This window comes from Rhamphochromis longiceps, linkage group LG13, assembly GCF_057381845.1.
Source record: "Rhamphochromis longiceps isolate RC_006_pf linkage group LG13, R_longiceps_female_GT1.1, whole genome shotgun sequence".
Lineage (NCBI taxonomy): Eukaryota > Metazoa > Chordata > Actinopteri > Cichliformes > Cichlidae > Rhamphochromis > Rhamphochromis longiceps.
In genome coordinates, this window is record NC_140569.1 from 1,009,003 (window position 1) to 1,034,656 (window position 25,654).

At 42.1% G+C, this 25,654-nt stretch overlaps 1 protein-coding gene across 1 annotated transcript; it reads left to right on the plus strand.

The window, feature by feature from the left end:
* Window positions 1-1,821: 1,821 nt before the first annotated feature.
* On the plus strand, window positions 1,822-23,732 carry slc18a2 (solute carrier family 18 member 2). Its single transcript, XM_085427300.1, has 16 exons — window positions 1,822-1,922; window positions 2,028-2,206; window positions 4,024-4,357; window positions 6,692-6,750; window positions 6,844-6,927; window positions 7,385-7,477; window positions 7,825-7,914; window positions 8,002-8,045; window positions 11,596-11,656; window positions 13,279-13,374; window positions 14,389-14,467; window positions 18,658-18,709; window positions 19,183-19,246; window positions 19,328-19,447; window positions 20,657-20,790; window positions 21,191-23,732. Exons 2-16 carry the CDS (start codon window positions 2,074-2,076, stop codon window positions 21,296-21,298), a joined length of 1,551 nt encoding a protein of 516 aa, XP_085283426.1. The 5' UTR covers window positions 1,822-1,922; window positions 2,028-2,073; the 3' UTR covers window positions 21,299-23,732.
* Window positions 23,733-25,654: the final 1,922 nt, after the last annotated feature.

Sequence of the window (25,654 nt, forward strand, 5' to 3'; positions counted from 1 at the left end):
TCCGTGCTCGCCCTGTGATTGATTACAGCTGGGACCAACTCCAGAAAATGGGTGGACTGGTTTCAGTTTGTTCTATTGCTCCAGGTGCTATATTTTGTAGCACCCTATAATATTAGAAATGAGACAGAACCCCAAACATTAGATAATCCCGTCTGAGCAAGAACTCGGACGGTGGTGATGAAGTCTGTCTTTCAACATGAAGAGAGCAAAGGAGGGAAACAGAAAATAAAAGAGAAGAAAGAAGCAGAAAGAGGACAAAACACAAACTACAGGAGGGTGTAGACAAAGTGTGCTACAGAGACATATACAGGCATGGTTAGTAAAAAATGAATGTTGTGAACATGCTCAGTGCATCACAGGAAGTCCTCCAACAGCCTGAACATTAAGCAGCACAAATAAAGATGCAATGTTACATTTCACGAGCTGTAAAATGAGTCAAGAATGTTCATGATGTGTGAATATTCACTTCAATAAACTGTGCCTGATAGCAACACTGACAATATGGACTCGTTCACCATCTGTGCTTGTATGATGCTAAAGTTAGTGCTGTGTTCAGCAAAAGCATTTTCCACATGATCGAATTTGTTAACAAACTCTGTTTTGTCCAGTTTGGCGTGTTTTACATGTTTAATGCATTATTACATGTTTTGCTCATTAGTTACAACATAAACTAAGAAGCAGCTGGCAGTGGAGAGGCAGGTTACACAAAGTTAGTGTCGGGCTGTGTATCACCTCAGGGCTGGATCTATGGCTGTGCATCAGGAGCAGGTCACCTGCTAACCAGCAGGTTTGGTTTGCATGTCTGTGGGCAAGATGCTAACCAATTCTAAATGTGAGTGAACAGTAGCTACGAAAAAACGTGCTTGCATGAATTAAGGTGTCTGCTTACGTCGCCGCCCACAACTAGTCACAGAAACGGGCTGCCTGTCTGCTATCTTTTATGGCATGGTCTGCTGGGGCGGCAGCATCTCTGCTGGGGACAGGAAGAGACTGAACAGGGTGATCCGAAGGGCCAGCTCTGTTCTAGGATGCCCTCTGGACCCAGTGGAGGTGGTGAGTGACAGGAGAACGGCGGCTAAGCTGTCATCCCTGATGGACAACGTCTCCCACCCCATGCAGCAGACTCTGACAGCACTGAGCAGCTCCTTCAGTGGGAGACTGCGGCACCCACGGTGTGGGACGGAGAGATTTCGCAGGTCTTTCCTCCCCACTGCTGTCAGACTCCATAATAAAGACTTTAACTGATCAAGCACACACATCCATACATATGCAATAATACTAAGTGCAATAATCCTTTCTGTCATCGTTGTATTTTTACTCAGTTGTATATAGTATTTGTATTTGTATTCTATTTTTATCTTATTGTATATTTATTTTATTTTATTCTACTGTATATAGTATTTTATTTTATTCTATTCTGTACAGTTGTGTACTGTATTTATTCTTATTGTATTCTAATTTTTGCCTCATAACTTTTGCACTGTCCACTTCCTGCTGTGACAAAACAAATTTCCCACGTGTGGGACTAATAAAGGTTATCTTATCTTATCTTATAAAGCAGGGTCTTTATCTTATGAAGCAGCACCTTGACATTAGGGTGTTGTAACATGCTGCCATATAAAGTGCGCTGAAAGCAAACCTGTGACACCATTAATGTTCCGGCTGTTGTCACCATTACACAGGCATGCAGTGTTGTAGTTACTTAGCTCAGGAGCCAGAACAGTAGTCAGTGTGTACGATGAGTGACCTGAAGCCCAGCTGTAGCCTTTGTCCCGTTTGCGTCCTCGTGTCTTTTGTTTAAAGTGTATTATCAGGTATCTACACATAAAGGGGTGTGACGTCAATAGCGGGTCCAGTCAGTAGAAAGACCTCATCATCTCCTCCCATCTCTTGCCTCTCCAGCTCGTCCTTACACGTCTAAGGTAAGATTTCAGCGCTCACTTTCTCTTTTACTAACTTATCGTCAGTTTTAAAAAGCTGATATTTATTTTAACTTGCTGACCCATCATTGCCGTGTCTCTTTCCAGGAGTACTTACCTTTTCGATTGTATTGCGCTTTCGGGGACTTGCGCCATGGGGGGATTAGACGCACTCCGGCAGTTTAATTTGCTCAAATGGCTCAGAGAGGAGAGACAATCGAGGAAACTGATTCTCTTCATTGTTTTTGTCGCTCTGCTTCTGGACAACATGCTGCTGACGGTGGTCGGTAGGTGCTTTTCTCACCTTCTCTGTAAAGTTTCCTGCTCCGCTCTCTCTCTGTGTGCAACAGGTAGTCAGGTTTGTCAGTCAGACGTCTCAAAGAGGCGCTTCTTGTGCACTTCATTTTAATATCTACCTAAATCTGCCTCATCCAATTAAATGACGGCGTTTGAACGGTAGAGCCATGTAGACGCTGATAGCACATGTTTAACTTCACAGTTTGGTTTGACATGTACGGACGTCCGACTGCTCTCCATTAGAAAAACACACAGAAAGATCGGATTTAATGTCAGTTACACTGTAGGAGGAAACACATCTCTTCCTGTGCTTCTTATGCACGACCTGCTCTTCCTAAAAGAACAGATTTAGATTCCCTTCAGGGCTGTTTTACAAACAAATAAAAACATGTATGAAATTATCTATTTATAATTACTTTCTTTGCAACATGGCAGAATGTTACTGATAGTTTGGCTGCATTAAATGTTAATTATAACATATTCATCACACATCTCTGCTGTGCACAGACCTGCAGTTTTCCATAAGTGCAGGGAGAATGGATAAAAGCCTCCATGAGCACATTTTCACGTTTTATGAATTTAATAGCAAAGCTCGATTTTTGGTCTGTCATTTTAATTTAATTTAATCTTTATTTAACCAGGAAGTCCGTTAGAGTAACATCTCTTTTGCACGGGTGACCTGGCTAATGCCATACAGCATTACAATCAAATAACATCATAGCAGACAAAACAAGATACAACAGGTCAGAGTCAAAACTATTTAAATACGAGGTCCAGTTTATAAAGAACAGTCACCAAAGCAAAATACATACAGATAAGAAATAAATAAACATGTTTACGAATGTGTGTAAAAACAATAAATGCGTGTAAATGGACACACCCAGTTTACTCCAAGCCAAAGTATATTTTTAACAGGACGAGGAAGGAAAAATTAACAATGCAACAATAAATGCACTGATGATTGGTGGAGCTGATAAACCAGAGACTGATCACCAGAATGTGCAGCGTCAGAGCTACAACCCACAGTAAGATATAGAGGGACAAAGCAGAGCCCGCAGGAGAGCGGAGACACAAAGTTAATGACATTTAAGAGCGGCATGAATGCACGGTGAGTGAAAGAGAGGAGAGCAGAAAGAAGGTGACACCAGGCCAGCTTGTGCACAGCATGCAGGATGTTGTTGATCCTGATCAATTCATGTGTAAATATTTAGTGCTCTGAGTATGACAGCTCTTGGTTTGTATGGTTTTAATGGCTAATTTGCATCTGCCAATCTGTTCTACTAGTTGCAGTTCAAACATGGACTGTATACAAAAGATGGATGGGTTAGCTTGCACCACTGTGAATACACGAGCTGGCTGGCAGCTTCTCAATCACGCAGTAATAGTATAATCTGCTTTATCATTCGTTTCTATTTTAATGGGGACCATAGTTTACACATCAGGAAACTGTTACTCAGATCAAATCATTCGGAGACCGTCTTCTCTATCCAGTGTCTCTTTGCAACCACAGGATTTCCCCTTGCTAGAAAGCAGGATTATTGCTTTGCACAGGAGCTGCTTTGTTTGGAAATGTAAAAGTGGTTCCATGTGTTCATATTTGGAGCGTTTTTCCAAATGTAAAAAAACAAACTCTCGAGGGTGTCAGCCGAAGCACTGCCAGTTTGAGGTTTGTGCAGTTCCTACAGAAATCACTCTTAACTTTCTGCTCTGCTGTCAGATGTTGCAATGAAGTCTGGATTAGCATCAGTCTGCCTTTCATGTCAGATTTCAGTATATTGGTTCTGTCTCTCCTCTTTATACCCACCAGTTCCCATCATTCCCAGCTACCTGTACACTCTGGATGAGTCGACAGACGTGCTTAAGAACAACACGGCACCGAAGCAGGATTCTCCAGCTTCCTTCCAAAGCATTGTGTCCTTATACGATAACACTGTTAGGTTGTCTGGGTTCAACACCACAGCTAGGACTACTGACCTGCTCCCTCTGACCCCTACTGGTACACAGCTCCCACCAAACTCAACCGACTGCCCCCGCTCCACCAACAAGCTGATTAATGAAAATGTCAAAGTAGGAATGCTGTTTGCTTCCAAGGCCACCGTGCAGCTGATTACCAACCCGTTTGTAGGGCCAATCACAAACAGGTAGGTCTTTGTAATTACTCTGTGTTTCTTTGTCAATGTATACGGTAGTCATTGAGCTGATCACCTTAGATTTAGGAGGCATTACGCCTCTTGTCACTTTTGTAGAAGCGTGCCAAATATTCATTCAAAACATACTCAAAGTTCTTGCATCTCTTGCACAGTTAAATTAGATCCTACATGTTTGTCATCTTAAAGTACAATCTATGTGTATTCTGTCAGGTCAAACGTTTTTTCTATCTTTCATTTAAATGACAAACAATACTCAGGGAAACAGCATGACGATGGATTTAAATGCATGTGTATCAGAATCACATAAGCTTACTGAGGTAATTCTGTGAAGATTCAAGAAAAGAGCGAAAGCAACAAAAAGAGTAACAGAACATAGAGATTGTATAACATGTTGCAAAAAACATTTTTAAAAAAGACAGAAAATAACCAAAGCAAACGTCTTGATGCTCAATCATCCAGGTAAGTAAATCTCCAAAAGTTGACTCTGTTCATCTGGACGTAGAGTTTTGTGGGAGAAACGTTTCATCATCACCAGGTGACGTCTTCAGTCTCAGCTGACTGCAGGTTTCCAACCTTATAAACAGGACATTTGCATAATGACTGAAACCAGCCCAGTGAAAGGAAATGATGAGTGAAGACAGACTGACAAAGGACAGGACGACAGGATGACAGTAGCACTGGCTTCCTGTCAGACTGTAGAGGCTTCCTGCTTGCTTGAGGCAACATTTTGGTTCAAATTTGTGTCAAGAGAGGACAATGTAGAATTCCACTTATGGTCTAATCTAAAACGAGAGAAGGAACAGACTCCCATTTGAAGTTCTTAGTAGGAAAACATGGTGAACGCGTGAGGTCGATGTGTCTTCGATGGTGCAGTGTCAGCTACAGCTGTCCGACTGAACTAAATAGAGCAGAATTCCTGATTAAACGTTCCTGCACGTGTGTGTCTGATTGTTCATACATGGGTGCTCCACAGTGAGTCACTCACTTCCCTTGAACTACATTAAAAATCCAGTTTTTAAAATATCTTTTGGATTCTTGAAGAGTTAAAATAAATTCTTTTAAGATGACATTTTTTATATTGTGGGAGAAAGATATTAATGTAAAGGGCAGTCAGTGCCATGGTTGAGCTCCAGCTTCCACGGCTGCAGATGTTATACATGATGAAGGAACCAAACTCTAGTGTTAAGCTTACATCTTAGAACACAAGTGTGAGAAGCAAAGATTATCATCACTGCACTATTAGCTGCTTGGTGAAACATGAGGTGACTGTGCCTAAAACTCAAACTCAGTTTACACCTGTTAGTGCAACAGTCTGCTGCGCTAACTGGCGTTTTACTAGCTCCCTTGAGGAAAAGCTGCAGAATTCATTTATGATTTCAGATAAGATAAATCCGGTCGTGTAGCCTCTACAGAGTAAAGTCCTAGTTTTACTTTATTTACAGTCCAGCCTGGTCCTGGTCCTGGTTTTCAGCCTTCAACCAGATTTCTGTCGCATGGTTACAGAGCAACTGATGGGGTTAGATTAGCTGTTGCTACTATTTCATTAAAATTAGACAACTTTTCATAAATGTCCATGGCTCAACCATCCATCGGCTGTCGACGTGAGAGTCCACCGCGGCGTGTGACTAAACTGAACCTGAATAAAACTGGAATAAAACACATGACCTGAGACATGTAAGATTTTATCGTGTTGGTGAAAAACACATTTGAACGGTCCTGAATGATTTGAAATCCTGCTGATGGCGAGAGAACATTTTCCAAACGGTGAATTAGACGTTGAGGGCGGAGGGAAAAGCGTAACTCCACCTGAAAGGCAACATTTAGTGTCTCATACAGACACCCACATATGCTGTAATTGAAGCAAAGAATGTGGTCCTATTACGGCTTCTTAGTCACCTTCTCTGCTGACGGAGGACAATACAAGGCCAGTCAAGCATGTCAGGTATCTAAGCTATGATTTTGTTTTGATGCGGATGGCAGCTTTCAGCCTTCTAATCTTCCTCCACTGTTCTGGTTAACAGGCTAACATTTAAAAGAGAACGCCACATGCAAAAGTAGCTTAGGGTTTGTCAAATCCTTTGCTATCTATCAAGTTTATTAATGATATTACATTATTGTGCTACGTGCTCTTTTGGACCACACTCTCACTCATTTAATAACTGTCCATCAATCCAATGCTTTCTTTCTTTATTCTCATGAATTTCTGCAGCTGTGACCGAATCATCTTCCACTGATATTGTTATAAATGTCTCTTTTCTAAGCTAAAGATAAAGACTCACGTTGGACATTTCTAATGTCTGCCTTTTATCCTCTGTGGCCCTTCAGGATAGGATACCAGCTTCCCATATTTGCTGGCTTCTGTATAATGTTCATCTCTACTATCAGTAAGTTCCAGCAAACAAATGTTCACGATGAGAAGCAGCAGTTTTGCATCATGTCTGATGGTTCTTTGTTTGTGTTGTTGTCCTGTTGTGAAGTGTTTGCCTTCTCATCGAGCTACGCTCTGCTGTTTGTGGCCAGATCGCTTCAAGGCGTGGGTTCGTCCTGCTCATCTGTGGCGGGTATGATCTCCTCATCAGTCTTTAAATATTCACTGTTCTGTATATGTGAATGCATTAACATTCATTCATTGTGTAGAGCCCCTCTATTTAAGATCATCGTCCCAATGTGGACTTATAGGAAACTGTCTGTTTGAAGGCCTGAAGCATATCTGCAACATCTTGTTTGGGTGTGAGAACAGATCATCATTGACTTGATAATAAACTAGATTAAACTGGAAGATGACATAAAACAAATGATGGAGTTATAATCTGATGTGCGCTCAGCGCTCCAACAGATCTGTGCCCAACAACTCTATTGTGAGCCATGCAGTTTCACTGAGCAGCTGTTGTTTCCTGCGCTTATAGAGCAACAGTACAATGGCCTGTGTGTTGCATGTCGCACACATTGGCCTGCAGCGCTCCTGCTGAAACAAACACGTTCTGATCTTTTTCTGCCATACAACTGTGTGTTTTTCAGGGATGGGAATGCTCGCCAGTGTGTACACAGATGATGAGGAGAGAGGTCATGCCATTGGCATTGCCTTGGGAGGTTTGGCATTAGGAGTGTTAGGTATGTGTGTGTAGCTTTTCAGTTACTCTGTAAAGACACCAAATCTGAAATATTCACCGGATCTTTACATAAAACTCCAAATAAATGACAGCACAATAAAAACACATATAAAGTCTGCTTTGTCTGACAATTGCTACAGTGTTGCATTCACATGTGAACTGATGAACTGTCCAGGCTGAACATTGTATGCTGCAGCTTCTACTGATGCATAAATAATTGATGACAACAGAGAAGCTGTCATTTCTACACAGGAAATAAAGAAATAAGCAGACACAGCCTGAGCTTTGTGGCATCCTGAGTGCACTGTGGATTTGTCCATTACTCACCATTCAGCCTTTTCTTCACAGTTGGACCCCCATTTGGCAGTGTGATGTATGAGTTTGTTGGGAAAACAGCTCCTTTCCTTATTTTGGCATTCTTGGCTCTGTTTGATGGAGGTACAGTTGTGTTGCTTCTTTGTATCCAAACTAAGTCGTGCCTGCTAATCTCTGATAGCGATTTACATCAATCCACTGTCTTCACAGCTCTGCAGCTTTTTATTCTTCAGCCCACCAAGGTGACACCAGAGGTGAGTGTCCCTACTTTGATAACTCATTTCCTGTAAATGATCTGCCTTCATTAAGACGACCTTTACAGCTGCAGAACATGCTAAAGGCTATTTCAGTAAATACACAGCATGGAGTGAGAACAGAGAAGCTGCGAGACACGCAACATAACACCTGCTCCACCCTGTGGACATCCATGTTCAGACTGTGTGCATACACCAGGGCCATAATCAGAATACATTATTTTAATTATATTTATGAAACCTTCTTTTACTGTAAAGAATGTCCAGGAGCCTCATGTCCACTTCCACCTTTAGCCACAATGGATGGTAACGATCTCTTATGTCATCATATGTCTATGAAATTACAATTTAAGCTTTTCCTGATGACAAAAAAGGAAACACAAAAGAAATGCAGTTTCCCTCACTGCAGAGGTCGAGAAAGGGAAACATGTGGCTCAATCCTGGAACCACAAAGAAAGGAAAAAGACTTGCATGCATCCATACAGGGATCATACTGGGATCATACTGAGATCATACAGGGATCATGCAGGGATCATACTGAGATCATACTGGGATCATACTGGGATCATACAGGGATCATACAGGGATCATACTGAGATCATACAGGGATCATACTGAGATCATACTGGGATCATACTGGGATCATACAGGGATCATACTGAGATCATACAGGGATCATGCTGGGATCATTCTGAGATCATACTGGGATCATACTGGGATCATACAGGGATCATACTGAGATCATACAGGGATCATGCTGGGATCATACAGGGATCATACTGAGATCATACAGGGATCATACAGGGATCATACTGGGATCATACAGGGATCATACTGGGATCATACAGGGATCATACTGAGATCATACAGGGATCATACTGGGATCATACTGAGATTCATACAGGGATCATACAGGGATCATAAGGGGATCATACAGGGATCATACTGGGATCATACAGGGATCATACTGAGATCATACAGGGATCATACAGGGATCATACAGGGATCATGCTGGGATCATACTGAGATTCATACAGGGATCATACAGGGATCATACTGGGATCATACTGAGATCATACTGGGATCATACTGAGATCATACAGGGATCATACAGGGATCATACTGGGATCATACTGAGATCATACTGGGATCATACAGGGATCATACTGGGATCATACTGAGATCATACTGGGATCATACTGAGATCATACAGGGATCATACAGGGATCATACAGGGATCATACTGAGATCATACAGGGATCATAAGGGGATCATACAGGGATCATACTGAGATTCATACAGGGATCATACAGGGATCATACTGGGATCATACAGGGATCATACAGGGATCATACAGGGATTCATACAGGGATCATACAGGGATCATACTGAGGTCATACTGGGATCATACTGGGATCATACTGAGATTCATACTGGGATCATACAGGGATCATACAGGGATCATACTGGGATCATAAGGGGATCATACAGGGATCATTCAGGGATTCATACAGGGATTCATACAGGGATCATACTGGGATCATACAGGGATCATACTGGGATCATACAGGGATCATAAGGGGATCATACAGGGATCATACTGAGATTCATACAGGGATCATACAGGGATCATACTGGGATCATACAGGGATCATACAGGGATCATACAGGGATTCATACAGGGATCATACAGGGATCATACAGAGATCATACTGGGATCATACAGGGATCATAAGGGGATCATACAGGGATCATACTGAGATTCATACAGGGATCATACAGGGATCATACAGGGATCATACTGAGGTCATACTGGGATCATACAGAGATTCATACAGGGATCATACTGGGATCATACAGGGATCATACTGGGATCATACAGGGATCATACTGAGGTCATACTGGGATCATACAGAGATTCATACAGGGATCATACTGGGATCATACAGGGATCATACTGGGATCATACAGGGATCATACTGAGGTCATACTGGGATCATACTGAGATTCATACAGGGATCATACAGGGATCATACAGGGATCATACTGGGATCATACAGGGATCATACAGGGATCATACTGAGGTCATACTGGGATCATACAGGGATCATACAGACATTCATACAGGGATCATACTGAGATTCATACAGGGATCATACACGGATCATACTGGGATCATACAGGGATCATACTGGGATCATACAGGGATCATACAGGGATCATACAGAGATTCATACAGGGATCATACTGGGATCATACAGGGATCATACAGGGATCATACTGGGATCATACAGGGATCATACTGAGGTCATACTGGGATCATACAGGGATCATACAGAGATTCATACAGGGATCATACTGAGGTCATACTGGGATCATACAGGGATCATACAGAGATTCATACAGGGATCATACTGAGGTCATACTGGGATCATACAGGGATCATACAGAGATTCATACAGGGATCATACTGGGATCATACAGGGATCATACAGGGATCATACTGAGGTCATACTGGGATCATACAGGGATCATACTGGGATCATACAGGGATCATACAGGGATCATACTGGGATCATACTGGGATCATACAGGGATCATACTGGGATCATACTGGGATCATACAGGGATCATACTGGGATCATACTGGGATTATACAGCACGTTATGCTGGGAAATGTGGGCATCAAACAGGAATGTGACATTTTTCACTTTATTTGAGGTTATCAGCTTCTTCTGCAACATTACAGAAAAATCTCATTTTTCAATGTTCCATCATCTCCTGTAATATTTACAGCTGTGATGAAATCAGAAGTATTGGCTTCATTTTGACTCCAAGATTGTTCACCCAGAGTTTGTAGTTGTGGAGTTTAAGAGGTTAAAGACTCATCGGACACTGAACAACGACTCATTCAGGAAACAAAGAGAGAACAGTACTTTGGGGCCTTTATGGATGACACATGTTCTAAAATATTAATGAAGATAGCAACCAACTAGACAGGTAGTATTGGAAGCAAAGCAGTGGAATCTTCTTGAGTTCATTAGTGAATTCTTTTCCTAACCTTAGCTGCTCCTAAAATGTTGAGGGACATCTTTAGACATGTCACTAAGGCTCCACGGAGACTTGCAGCGAGGCAGAATAACCCCACTGGTTCCACTGGGCCCAAGTAGTAATTTATGGACTGGTTATTCAGACTGAAGCCAGCTATTTAGGCTCACTGCATTTATTCTTGTATATTATTCACCTTATTTTTAAGTGTTTGTCATGATTGCAGCATTCTCTGTCTGATTACAGACTTTTTAGGCACAGTGGTTGGTAACGTTTGTCCTAACTGTTGCACTGCATAACTGAAGTCACTATTACGTACATCACAAAGCACCTAGAGATGAGTGTTGGTGGGATTTGGAGCTATATCAATATAATTAAGTTAAACTGTGTGAACTTGTATAACAAAGAATCAGGATTGTGTTTACTAAAATGATCAGCTGTGTTGGCAGTGGCTCTCCAAGCTTTCTGCATACACTCTGTGGTTGTGCTCTCCTCCTCACAGAGTCAGAAGGGAACCCCACTGCTGACACTGATGAAGGATCCATATATAATAATAGCAGCAGGTAAGGGAGTGGTAGTACACAGTAGATGTGACAAACATCATGTCAGTGAGATATTGTGTTTTTGATGGCACTGGGAAGAGAACAGAAGGAAACAGCAGCCAAACAGAGAGCCAGCAGTTGCTTTGTTGGTCACACAGAAAAGAATACGGCTCCAAATTGTGTTGTGAGATGAGTGCTGCACAATCAGTCCACCAAAATAAACACTGTGACCTTATTGAAAATGCAGCTGCTCATAGTAAACAGCTGTGCCACTTCCTCTGGCTTTTATAGGTGCACTCAAGAATGTCCCTGTCGAGATGTAGTAATGTTTGTAGTACAAAGGGTACATGCGTACATTTATACAGTTCGGGCATCCAGGGAGTTCAGAATCCCCCACGGTCCCTGACATGGATTATCTTTGCTGGCCCACTCATCCTCAGGCAGCATTAGAGCTCGCAGTGTTGAATTGTGAGCTTTGCCTTTTGCATAGAGCTCTTTATGACGATAACTGTCTCGATAGTCAGACAGTCTCCTACAATAGTCATAATAACATCACAAATGGGTTGATTATAGCAGCAGTTATTTCTTTAGCAAAGGCAGATTTTCCGGGTACATGTAGAAGCAGAAGTTATATACAGGAAATATATTTGCCTTGATTTATTAATTTACCTCAAAAAGCACAAGTTACACAAGCACAAACATACTGCAGTCACAGCTTCTGTGGGAAGACTGAATATGACAGATGATTATTGTCATTCTGGTCCTTCGTATACTGTGGACTTTTCCTCAGATATGATCTTTGCCAACCAAACTCTGAGGTTGGCCTGTACCGCTCTCCTTTTACACTCTGTCGTGGGTGATTTCCATTCATAACACGGGTCTGCAACCACAAAGCTGCATGGGGTTAAATCACTGTTTCTTATAGATTTTCCATCTGGTTCAGTTTTCTTGCAAAACTCATGTTTTTAGTGTAGTTAAGCGTACAATTCCCCTTTTTAAACTGAAATCTGATATCCTGTACTTGAGTCAAAACCCATATCCCACAAAGATTTCTTACATTAATGTAATATTCCTATGAGCGAGACTCGAGAGAAACACAAATAGAAAATGGGAGGAAATGAGGGGGAGGGTGCGGCGGGTTTGATGGTGTGAGGAGCTCAGACGATCAAATCCAACCAGGTTTATTTTGTTCATAGCCAAAGGTAAGAAATCACAACAATGATGCATAGCTCATTGTACTAAAATATTGATTTTCATTCCTGTTGTGCTTTTTTTTTAATGTAAACTCTTCATGTTTTGCAAAATAATAACTTCATGATGGAGGGAGATCATTTTTGGATTCAGGACCCAAAAAACATCGCATTGACCAAAAATCCCCCCACGCACTCGTTTTGTTTCTGCAGACCTGTGTGATGGATCACACTCAGCCTGGTCCCTCTGTCACTGTAAGGCCTTTGTTTGCTCCTCGTGTCTGTGAAATGTCATATGTCAGCTTTTCCCTGCATGTCAATTATGTGGCAACATGGGAAGAAAGAAAGCAGGCTGTACGCTCGTCGGTGTGTGGACGTCGGAGCTGGGGGAAAACGTCAGGTTAAAAACAGACGATAATTGACGCCGCACTTATCTTCAATCTTCATCCCCAGGTGCCATTTGTTTTGGAAATATGGCTATTGGCATGATGGAGCCAACTGTGCCAATCTGGATGATGGAGACCATGTGTGCCAGGAAATGGCAGCTAGGTATTTACAAAGCTCTGCTCTGCACACAAAAACACGTTGTTACAGCACCTTTATAAAAGGCACTGCTGAGCATCCTAATGCAGTTTAACAGCACACATGTACCACTGAGCTTGGGAAGGTGTAAATGCTGAGTTTGTGTTGCAGGTGAAGTTTATGATTACAACCCAAACTGGGGCTGCTTCTGTTGTTGTAGAGCATCCTCGCCCAAGTAAATGTAATTAACACGTCTGTGATAATGTCTATTAGGTCTGTTGTATTATAATTACACAAACAGAATGATCATTTTTGTGTAACAGCACAGTCAACCACTGTTTACAGAGTCCTTACAGCTCGTATACAATGATTATGATTAGGTAGTATTTTCATACAAATATCATGGAGGCAGAGAAAAGAGACAGAAGTGTCCTTGCACTGCTGTGTGAACACCACTCATCTGTTTCACAGTAAATATCTGCACACATGCATGTATGGTCACCTGCTTCCTGTTTCAGAAGAGCCGTTCTTCTACAGATCTCCCCCGGCTGAAAGGGAGTTCTTCCTTCCTGCTGTCGCCAAGGGCTTTCTTATAGAGGGCTGTCTCTATATCAGGGTCCTTACCTGTAGCTGTACACAAGCTTCCTGAGGCGAATGTTGTTGTGATTGCGCACTACATAACTAAACTTTAATTTCATTTATATACTACATTTATATTTTATATATAGTGATGTCGTGTAAAAGTGCCACTTCGCCATCATGCCAGATAGTTTCCATACCAAGACTTCCTGTAGTCTGTGCTGTTATTAGCTTCTTCCTGCAGCCAGCTTTATATAAAGTCTGGGTCAGATAAAAAGGATGAGGGGGAACAGGATATTAGGGTGTCAGATGCTGGCAGGTGGAAAGCACAGGTCTTCATTACGGACAATAGAAGATGTACAGCAGCTCAGTGATGAGGCATTGATAGAGATCTGCTTATCTCTGGGAATCCTGGCTACACCTTCAGCCTCTCATGTCTCTGTGTGTCTGTTTCTGGCACAGGCGTTGCTTTCTTACCAGCATCCATCTCCTACCTTATTGGAACCAACATCTTTGGCACGTTTGCACACAAAATGGGGAGGTAGGAAGGGAAATTACTTTTATCTCCTTCTCTCTCTCTCTCCTGGTGGCTTTGTCATATCTGTTTCCGCTCCTCTAAATGAGTTTTCAGCGTTTTGAGTGTTTCTGAGACTGGCTTTATTGAAGCCTTGACGATACAGGGAATCTATCTGTCTATGACCCGAGTGCTATATTCTTTTAAGGCTGTTGCTAATGCCAGTCACCAGAACTGTTTTCACCATAACCCAAGTCGGAACATCACCTGTTCAGTTTACTAACTTCACCACTACAGAGACTGCCAGACAAGCGATGTTTATGTATAATGGGTTTTTTTAAACGTAAAAATCTTACGTGTTACATACTTTTTTTAGTCTTTCTTTACTTGGCATCCAACACATTTAATCCTTCTTGAGTTTTTTGACTTAATTATCAGTGATTAGTTGAAAACAAACACATGGTGTACCATGAGGGGCGTACACATTGAGAAATTAGAGAACTGTTCCCAACAAGACTGCAGCTCATGTCTTGAATTCTTGGGGTTAGCTCATGTTGCAACACTAAAAGAGGTTTAAACAGTCTTTTTCACAATATTTAACATGTATTATATGTCAGAGGTGACTAGTGTGCCAAAGCACAATCAAAGAATACACCCCGAAAACTGCACACATCTTGCAATTTTATTGTTAAAACAGCTATGTTACTTAGTAGGTACTGTACTTTTTATGAGTCTTCATAGGAGCTACCAGGTCCACCTCTGGGTATCTGCACATGTGCCAAAAATGCTCTTATTGGGTTGTCTCCCTGTTCACAAGAATACTTTGTACTGGTTGTTATACACCACTTTTCTACTCTACCTGAACACTCAATACACTTTTTTGTATTCACCCATTCACACAAGCACATATGTGCTTTCAAACATTATCACACATTTATACTACAATGGATGCGTCACATAGCAACTCTCCCCCAACACTTGGCATGCAGACCTGCTCTACGTCCTGAGCTACAGCCACGCCCCTCGCTGCCCTTCAACAGAAGACTGCTCAAAAACTAACAAAACAATATCTGCCCAAGGGATCGCCTGTCTTCTTCCCCCAATCTGTTCTACTATGAACATGATTTCTTTGAATGTTTTCAACCCAGCTGTGTAATCCTTAGAACTGGTTTGATGACATGACTGTCATTCATGTGGCTGTTATTCACAACTTTTAGATTATGTGGAAGTGAAAATATTGATTTTTATTGGAGGTTTGTAGATCTTACTCTGGACACAGTCTGAATATTTCACACTACATAGTTACAAGTGTGGTGCTTAAACAGGACAGTGTTGCCTTCAGCAGCATCGCAATGAGTTTTGTGAACATTTACAACATGTTGATCCTCTGACGACACAATTTAATGTTACACATTAGCCCGATAAACATAAACAGCTCCACAATGTAATGTAAGTCCATGGAAAAGCTTTTCCACTGTTGGGTAGCTAGTCAAAATTGGCATCAACATCAAACTGACTATATTTTTCTTCAACCAAACACAAAACAAAAACACAAGAAATGCTTTAAATAAAAGTTATAGAACTGTCATGGCTGCTGGGGCAGAATCTAAACAGGGAGGAAACTAGAAACAAGTAAAAAGAAACTAAAAGACCTGAGATATGGAACACAACACATGGAAACCTGGATCATGGGGAATGTCATGGGTGTCACGTGGGGCACGCAGGCAGGGTGGGGGGTGCGCAGGCGGGGGGGGGGGGGGGGGTATGCAGGCAGGGTGGGGGGTGCAGGCAGTAACAAACAGAGGACGACACAGGGCTTTAATACACAGGGAGAACGAGGGAACGGGACACAGTAGGAGAGCACAGCTGGGAGTAATTAAACATGACAAGAGGCAAAACTATTATGTTTTCAAAGTAAAACAGGAAACATAACATAGGACACGGACTGTCAAAGTAAAACAGGAAACATAACACAGAGATGCAGCCTTGACAGGGCAGACAGAGCAAACATGGAAGACAGAGGCAGAAACAGGAAGACTAAGAACCGTAAATAACACTGAAACCAGTGACTAGAGACTCTAAGACGAAACATAAATAAACCTGAAATTAGATTTTTTTTTCAATCTAAACTTGATCTCCAAGCATAACCCTTGTAGCCAAACACAGCAGTAAGACATCTCTTGGTCACCAGGTGTGATTTTGCCAGAATGCTCTTTAAAGAAAGACCCACGACCCATCCTTGCCTTTTGGTTGAGGCAATGAGGTTCTCATCTAACGCTTCCCAGTCCATGGCTCAGTTTTGGTTTCATCTGACCACAGCACTTTCTCCCAAGCCTCCTCTGAACATCTTTTAGATGTCCACATGCAAATTCAAGACAGGCTTGAACATGTGTCTTCTTGAGAAGGGGGACCTTGCAGGCACTGCAGGATTTTTATCGAACTACCTTCAGCTCTTTAACAGGTTCCTTCAGTCTAGTTTTGGGATGTTCCACCACCTTCTCATTATCAGTTGCAGAGCTGTTGTTGACTGCTCAGATCTACATGTAGAATGACCTTTTTCAGTGGGAAAAACATTTCATCACTCATTCAAGTGACCTCTTCAGTCTCAGCTGACAGCAGCTTACCCAAACCCATAAACAGGACATTTGCATAATGACTGAAACTACCATCACGAGTAACAATGGGCTGTGACTATTAGCATGTAAAATGTCACGAGCATTGATGCCATGAGAGTGTTGGGGAATAGCTGCAATCACACTATTGTAAGATGGTGAAAGACGTACCCAAACAAACAGTCTGCTTTCATTTTTGAAAAAGTCCACAACTGTGTCACCAGCAAAGCAACCCCCCCCCCCCCCCACACACACACACACACACACACACACCATCACACTTCCTCCTCCATGCTTCACAGTGGGAACCGTGCATCGAGACCATTGTTCACCTTTTCTGCTTCACACAAAGACCGAGCAGGCGGAACCAAAGATCTCAGATTTGGACTCCTCAGATTTCCACTGGTCTGATGTCCATTCCTGTGGTTCTTGGCCCAAACAAAGTCCTGGTTTCTCAGCAGCTGATCATAAAGGCCTGATTCACACAGTCTCCTCTGAACAGCTGATGTAGAGACGTGCCTGCTACTGGAGCTCTGTGTGGCATCTATCTGGGCTCTAATCTGAGGAGCTGTGATTTCTGAGGCTGCTGACTCGGATGGATTCATCCTCAGCAGCAGAGGGACTCTTGGTCTTCCTTTCCCGGGGCGTCCTCATGTCAGACAGTTTCATTGTAGCGCTTGATGGTTTTTGCGACTGCACTTGGGGACACATTAGCAGTTTTCCAGACTGACTGACCTTCAGTTCTTACAGTAATGACAGGCTCACCTGTGAAACCATGTTGGTGACTACATCATGAAGCTCACTGAGAGCAGGTCGAGGGTTTGCAGCCGTGGGTGGCTACTTTCAGAAATGTTTAGAGATATTTACCATTATGGCATTCATAATTCCATATATCTTGCTTAATGAATATTTGATGTCTTCAGTTTGGATCTACAACGTAGAAAGTAGTAAAATAAAGACAAACCATTAACCATGTCCAAACATCTGACTGGTAGTGTACACCATATCACTGTGGCCTGCCCCAAGGATCGAGTCCTCCAAGAAAAACAAAGTTCTCTGATTTCCTTACATGGAAGACTGAGCATGCATCGATATTGCTTAGCTCAGCGGTCCCCAACCCCCGGGCCTCGGACCGGTACCGGTCCGTGAGTCGTTTGGTACCGGGCCGCGAGAGTTGAGGCTCAGGTGTGAAATGTATAGTTTTCAGGGTTTTTATCGGTTTTCAGCGTTATTTTGTTATCGTTTTTATCGTTAACTCGGTTTTCCTGGGTCTTTTCACCTGTGTTATGAATAAATCTTCTTTTTTTCGGTACTAGTTTTATTTTGTTGTATTTATCCGCCACACCTTAAAGGCCGGTCCGTGAAAATATTGTCGGGCATAAACCGGTACGTGGCGCAAAAAAGGTTGGAGACCGCTGGCTTAGAGGTTGCAATGATTATTCTGACATTGTTTGATATTGTTTGGTTTGTGCTTACATGAGTCTGTTTAAGAAAGAGGAAGTACAGACGAGGTTCTGTTTAGCCTGGAAAATACATTTTATATTCTCATGAAAGGAAATCTTCCTCAGTGTGGTAGTGACTGATTACTTCTTGTCTCCCTTACAGATGGCTTTGTGCTCTTATTGGAATGGTTGTGGTTGGGATCAGTGTAATATGTGTAAGTATGTGACAGTCAGCTACATCACTAGAATAACTTCAGAGGTCACCTATGGGCAATGTTACGAGCCCTGTTGAGTAAAAAGTTTGAAATGGACCTGAAACATTGTTCTTTAAATGTAAACAACGCATGCATCATGTAAGCCAGCTGGTATAAATGTAACTTTATACCCATTAAATGTTCACTGCAGTATGTAGTGCCTTATGTGTGTGTTAAACCAGATAAGGACTTTTTATATTTAGAAAAGCTAAAAAATGCTGGAGCAAGAGTCACAGCTCTGTATGTGCCTGATAAACAACACAGATTTCCTGTTTCACATTACTCTGCAAATCCAGTTCTGCTAATGGGAGTCTGACTTCTCAATGGTTTCCATGATCAAATCTAAAAGCAACTGTCTTTTTTCACTGTTTTTAAAATTGCTGATTATTATATATTTTATATTATTCATTAAAATGATCATTTGTTTGTTCTAGGTTCCCTTTGCTAGAGACATCTATGGTCTGATTCTTCCTAACTTTGGTGTTGGTTTTGCCATTGGTAAGATTACTACGTGTACTGATTCCACCTATGAATGTGTGCAGACTTTGATCAGGTAAGAGCATTATGATTGTGTTACAGGCATGGTGGATTCCTCTATGATGCCTATAATGGGTTACTTGGTGGACCTGCGGCACGTGTCTGTTTATGGAAGTGTGTATGCGATTGCTGATGTAGCTTTCTGCCTGGGATTTGCAATAGGTAAGCAAGAGCAAACGCCATAAAACATCCATATGTTTTAACCTCGGGCTAAAATAGCAGTATCAGTTCCTGGAAACCTTTTGTCATCTTGCTTGTGTAATGGTGGAGAACTAATCCTTGGCTAGAGACACACAGAGGGGAAATGATTTACAGCTACAGTCATTGCCATGGCATTCATGCATACATCGTGGACATGAATGCCATGGCTATTTATGTTTAGGATTTCTTTGAGCTGTTCATATTTAAGTGTGGAAGCATTGTATAACATATTCCAAAAAACGTACTCACCCACCCAATCAGCTCATTGTTTTGAGGAGTTGCATTCACTTCGATGGACACAGGTATTCTACAAACATCTGTGATAGAATGGGTCATTCTCAGGAACTCAGTAATTCAAGCATGGTACCATGATAGTGTTCCACCTGTGCAACAGCTCCACTGGTGAAATTTCCTCACTACTAAATATTCTGCACGACTGTTATAACAAAGTGGAAGGTCTAAGGAGCTTGGAAAGAAAAGCGTCTGGACTTCTTTAAGTTGCTTGAAGACGTTTCACCTCTCATCCCAGAAGCTTCTTCAGTTCTAAGGTCAAATGGTGGAGAGTCCCAGATATAAACCTAGTGGGAGTGACCCCCCACAGAGGGACAAAAGGACCCCCTGATGATCCTCTAATCGCCTGAGCCAAGGTGTGAAACTGGGTGTGGGTCCCAATCAGCCAGAGTTTCGGGTGAGCTGTGAAACCTGGCCCCACCTTATCATGTGATTTCCTGAGGTCAGATGGCCCAGGATGTGAGTGGGCGTTAAGGCGACTGTCTGCCACACCCGCTTTCCCACCTTGGCTCATGTGATTAGAGGATCATCAGGGGGTCCTTTTGTCCCTCTGTGGGGGGAAACTCCCACTGGGTTTAAATCTGGGACTCTCCACCATTTGACCTTAGAACTGAAGAAGCTTCTGGGATGAGAGGTGAAACGTCTTCAAGCAACTTAAAGAAGTCCAGACGCTTTTCTTTGCAAGCTCCTTAGACTACGATGACCTGGATGACTGAGAACCTTCACAGACAACAAAGTGGAAGCATTTGGAGACGAAAGCAACTCAGACACAAAGTGGCAGGCCACATAAAATCTGACCGCTTAGCTGCTCTGCAAGGTGATGAACTCCACCAAAGAAACAGACTAAACCAGTAAGTGGTCCGTTTTCTCCTGATGCAGGTCCATCTATTGGAGGTTCCATTGCTGAAAGTATTGGCTTCCCTTGGCTGATGACCATCATTGGAATAGTGGATATAATATTTGCTCCTCTCTGCATCTTTCTGAGGAACCCACCAGGACAAGAAGAGAAAATTGTAAGAGTCCAAATACACCTAAATACAGTCAGCCAGCTCCTACATTTGTCACAAAACAGCTGTGTGGTAGTCCAAGGGCAGAGCCAACGATTCGGGAGACAGGAATGAATTCAAAAAGCAGTTTTAATGCTGTTACCTGAGAGAGAAAACTAGAAAAATCAGATCAGAGAAGCACACAACCATGAGGGAACACGTGACAAAGCACGAGGACAAACTCAAGCAATAAATACAGAGAAATGCTCCTGAGCTAACACCAGAAATGCAGTGATTATGTTACACAACTTGAGTACAATATGTGAATTTCAAAATTCAGGTTCTGTCAGAAAGTTTTCAAAATCATGCACAGTTAAAAAAAAACAAGAGCAGCCACTGAAACACTTTTCAACAACTGTCATTTCAGGCGATTTTAATGGACACAAACTGTTCAATGAAGACGAGATCGTACTCTACTCAGGGGGCATACTACCAGGGTGAAGACATGGATCCAGAATATGACGATTATGATTAACAGGACCCCAGCCATGCAGGGTAACCCTTCAGAGGATCTATTTTGTTGTACAAAAAGAAGGAATAGAAGAAAATCACAGCAAATGAAACGAAACAGCCAAGATATTTCCACGTGAATGTCCTGCATTCAATCGTCACTGTTCACTGTCTTCTTAGCAGTTGTACTGGAGCAAACCAAAGTTGTCCTTTATCTGTGGTCTCAAGCGCATTGTGTTGCACGTATTTTGTTTAGCCAACAGCCTTATTCGATGGGAGCAAAACACCTTTTAGGTGCAGTTTGCTGAGCTGTCTTTATCCATGAACTGGACATTCAGTTTTAACATAACAGCCCTGGGTATTAGTGTCAGATTTAGGTGTGTAACTTGGTATTAAAAATGGGGATTTGTGCGATAAGTGGAGTTTGTCAAAATCCAGGAGGATTTGTCAGACGATTTCTTTTGATATTTCCATGAAAGGCCTCCCCTGCACCGCTGCTGTAGATGACCTGTGTCAGGAAGTTACTTAGATGAGGAATGTATTCTTAAACACATTATCAATACATGTTTATCCTTCTAGCAAGAACACAGACTGCATGTTTTTAGAATCTCTGCAACCTTCAATGATAAAAGTCAATTAGAATAAAGCCCATGTCCAGATTACACCAGTGCTACCAGCATATACCACAGCTTAGTCACACGCATACTTTAGCACAACAGCGTGGACCCCGTCTTGGGGCTCTGGTCTGCAATGGTCGGCTTACTAATAGAAATAAACATGTTACAAAAAGTCTTTACAACTATTTTCCTCATTCACAACAGACGTATGAGGTACTTTTTAAATAATGTACACATTATTGTGTGAATGCTTTGATGAAAGGCGACCCTACACAGGTCCTGTTCATGCTGCTGGTGAAGCATTTGTCTGCTCTGACGGAAACCAATCTCCGGGTTCTGCCCTACCTTCAAAGCCTATTAGACAGTTTATATGGTTTATGGATGCAACTTGCTAACCACTCTAGCTAGCACTGATTTCACTCATATGGACAAAAGTACTGTGTTGCTGACACATTACCCCTGCATACTGTGCTCAGCCATGGAAACCAGTTACTGAGTCAGCAGTGTTGATTTTTACACAGTAGCATTCAGTGACCCCCGACTGTAACTTTACCTGTTACACTGTGGCTGAGCTGCTGTAACCATAGCGACTCTTAACTCTGGAGGGGAGAGGTTTGAGTTTATACACCTGTGGCATTGTCACTGAAAACACCTGGATTCCAATACTTTTGTCCATATGGCTCCAAAACAGCAAACCTCTACGTGTGAGTCGGGAAAATAACAATGGCATCATGAAGGCTGTGTCCATATGTGGACAGTTCGCTGTAGGCAGAAGAGCAGAGTTGTAAGAAGACACATTGGACCTTTATGCTTTCTATTGCCTCAAAACTGCCAGTGTAGTTTCATACTGATTAATAAATCAGTGTCTGCAGCAAAAGATTTGGACTAATTACTGTTGCTTTAAATGTTCCAGTCTGACTGGCATCTGAGAAGTGCTCGTTATATGTCATAGTTTTGGCAAACGAAGAGCACCAACGTCCGTTTGGACACAGTTTGGTTTGTAATTTTTACTGGACTCAGGTCTGGGCTCCTTCTAATGGCTCAGTGCATACTGGGACTATGAGCTGGATGACTTCATAAACACTGACACAATCCTGACTTTAACCGTAAGATCTTCACTTTCTAAAATAGTGTAAAAATGCATAATTGCAAGACTTTGTTGGGCGCAGAGTTTTATGTGTACTGGAATATATTTATTAGAACAAAAATTCAAAACAGACAGAAGGAAACTGATTTAAAATAAAACTTTAATTCATTCATTTCTGAAGGGAACCAGATGAAGCATACAGATCCTGTTGGACAACACAACAGCATGCAGTTTCTGCACTGATTTTTATTGTGGCCAATAGTGGAAGCAGCAGCATTTTGATTGACAGTTAGAAGCGTGTAACCAGCTGCGGTTGAGTATGGGGTAGGGTTGTTTCCTGGTGACCTTGCCCTGAGCCTTTCTGAGCCATCATTAATGTTGTTTCTTACATCTGTGCTTCCTGTGCTGTGTCAAAATATCAGTTATGGAAAAGACAAGAAGTCTGTGTTGAGAAGCTGTATCTGTTTAGTACAATCACAACGAGCTCCACCAGAGCGGAGGACTAGGTCAGCATACTGGAGAACATGTTTATTGTTGGCTTTGATATGTTGGCAGCTGGCAGCAGCTGTGTGCTATACTGCTAACCTAGAAACACTTGTGATTGCAGCGATGTGCTCCTGCATTCTGCTGGCTTGTATGTATGAAGTGCATCTGCAACAAGAACTAGCAAATACAAACATCCGTGAGTCAGGATTGTAAGATCGTAAGCTTCATGTGTAGCAGTGGCAATGACAGCGTGAGTCAAGAGGGCGTGGCCACATTTAAATCAGGTACAGAATGTGACTCATGACGCAGTGTGACTGGATGTCATTCACAATCATCATTCGTTTATAGGTGACCCCAGAAACATCTGAGTTTGTAATGATAATAACGAATCCTTAATTAAATTGCTTGATAGAAAATAAAAACACATGCACAGGGTCACTTCAAGTCAAATTTATTTGTACGGCTCTATTTAGACATGAGGTAAATCAGAGCGTGTTCACAGAGGGAAAGAAAGTTTAAAACATACGATAGTGTGTATGATGTGCACGCTGTGTCGAGTACACAGCGTGCACATCATACAGTACTATACCGGGTCAAGAACATAAGCTACCTTCAGCTGCTGATGCACAACGGATGGACCGTTTGATCTGACGCAGACAGTCTTGGCAGTGGCAGGTATCCCCTCACACTCTTGAACCTCGATGTGTTAACCACTACACTATGGAGCAATGGTGTGAATGTTATATTAGAAGTGCAGAACTGAACTGACCTTCTATTACAAGCTTAATTCATCCCAACTGAAAGCAAAGACAGAGAAACGTCTGTATCATGACAGCGTAGCTGACCCTACAGGATAACTAGCTTGTGCAGCAAATGATTATTGAATGCAAGCTGGATTCAGTGCAGTTTTTGGCTCCGCCCCGTAACCTTTGAACCATCATGAGATTATGTCTTAAGATAGATGACAGATCATTTTTTGTTTCTTTGTAGTATAGCGCTGTTTGTCAAAATGTTTGTAAAACTACAAACTAATTAGTTGTTACATTTTGATGGCCTTGTTTCTTAAAAAGGTTCTTGTAATGTTTATGGTGTTTATAATGTACTGAATCTTGTGCCATATGCTTTTTCTTTTTCCTCTTTCTGAACTGTGAAAACCTGTACTAGATTTAAGCAAGAGTAAAACACTACCATTAATATAAACCATCTAGACTTGTTTATCCAGAACGGGCCTCGCTGGACTGAGCTGGGATCAACACGCCCAACACTCCTCTCTGAACTCTAACGACCAATCTACGAGTCGTTTCTGGGTATTTTTGTGCACGTTTTGTGGTTTTGGTCAGAATCTATTGAAAATATGTCACTCTGTCAGTCTTATATGTATTTGACTGGATTGTTTTTCATACTTGTGGGAACACCATATGCTCTATTAAATGTTGTATACTGTGCAAAAGCAGTTTTCTCCGTAAAGACGACACCTCTAAATATCTGGACGGTGAATTTAAAACACTGAGCATTCAGACCAAATGTTGGTCGAGCTGAGGCTTCATATCATCCACATGATACCTCAGAATGTACACAAAAATAACATGCGTGTGGCTAACACGTAGCACTTTAACAGGTCCCAGAAATCCTCATGTTGATTAGTCGTGCCGAGCGCTTGAAGACAGCAGATGGGTTGTCATGACGGGGGAATGTGGGAGCAGACACTCTGTAATCAGGCTGTCCATCTCAACACTGGCCTTCAATTACTTTGCAGATGCTCACACGATACCTCCTTTCCCTCTTCACTGAAGCCTGAAACACTTGTTCTTGCAGCAGTGTAGGTGAACCAGAGCTTTCTATGTAATATTACATTTCTGTGTGCAACTATTTTACAAATTAGTTTCACAATTTCTGAAGGGGGCGGGGCTATGGCCTTAAATGGTACACTACACAGCCTTCAATGAGGAGCTGGGGACACGCTATCAAAGATCATCATTCAATGACACTAGCAGCGGTGCTGTCTCTGCTGTGATGATTATCATTTTCAATGGTAAAGCAAAACAAAATCCTTAATGCGTTAAAAAAAATAGCAGAGATGGTAAATGGTAAATGGCCTGTATTTATATAGCGCTTTACTAGTCCCTAAGGACCCCAAAGCGCTTTACACATCCAGTCATCCACCCATTCACACACACGTTCACACACTGGT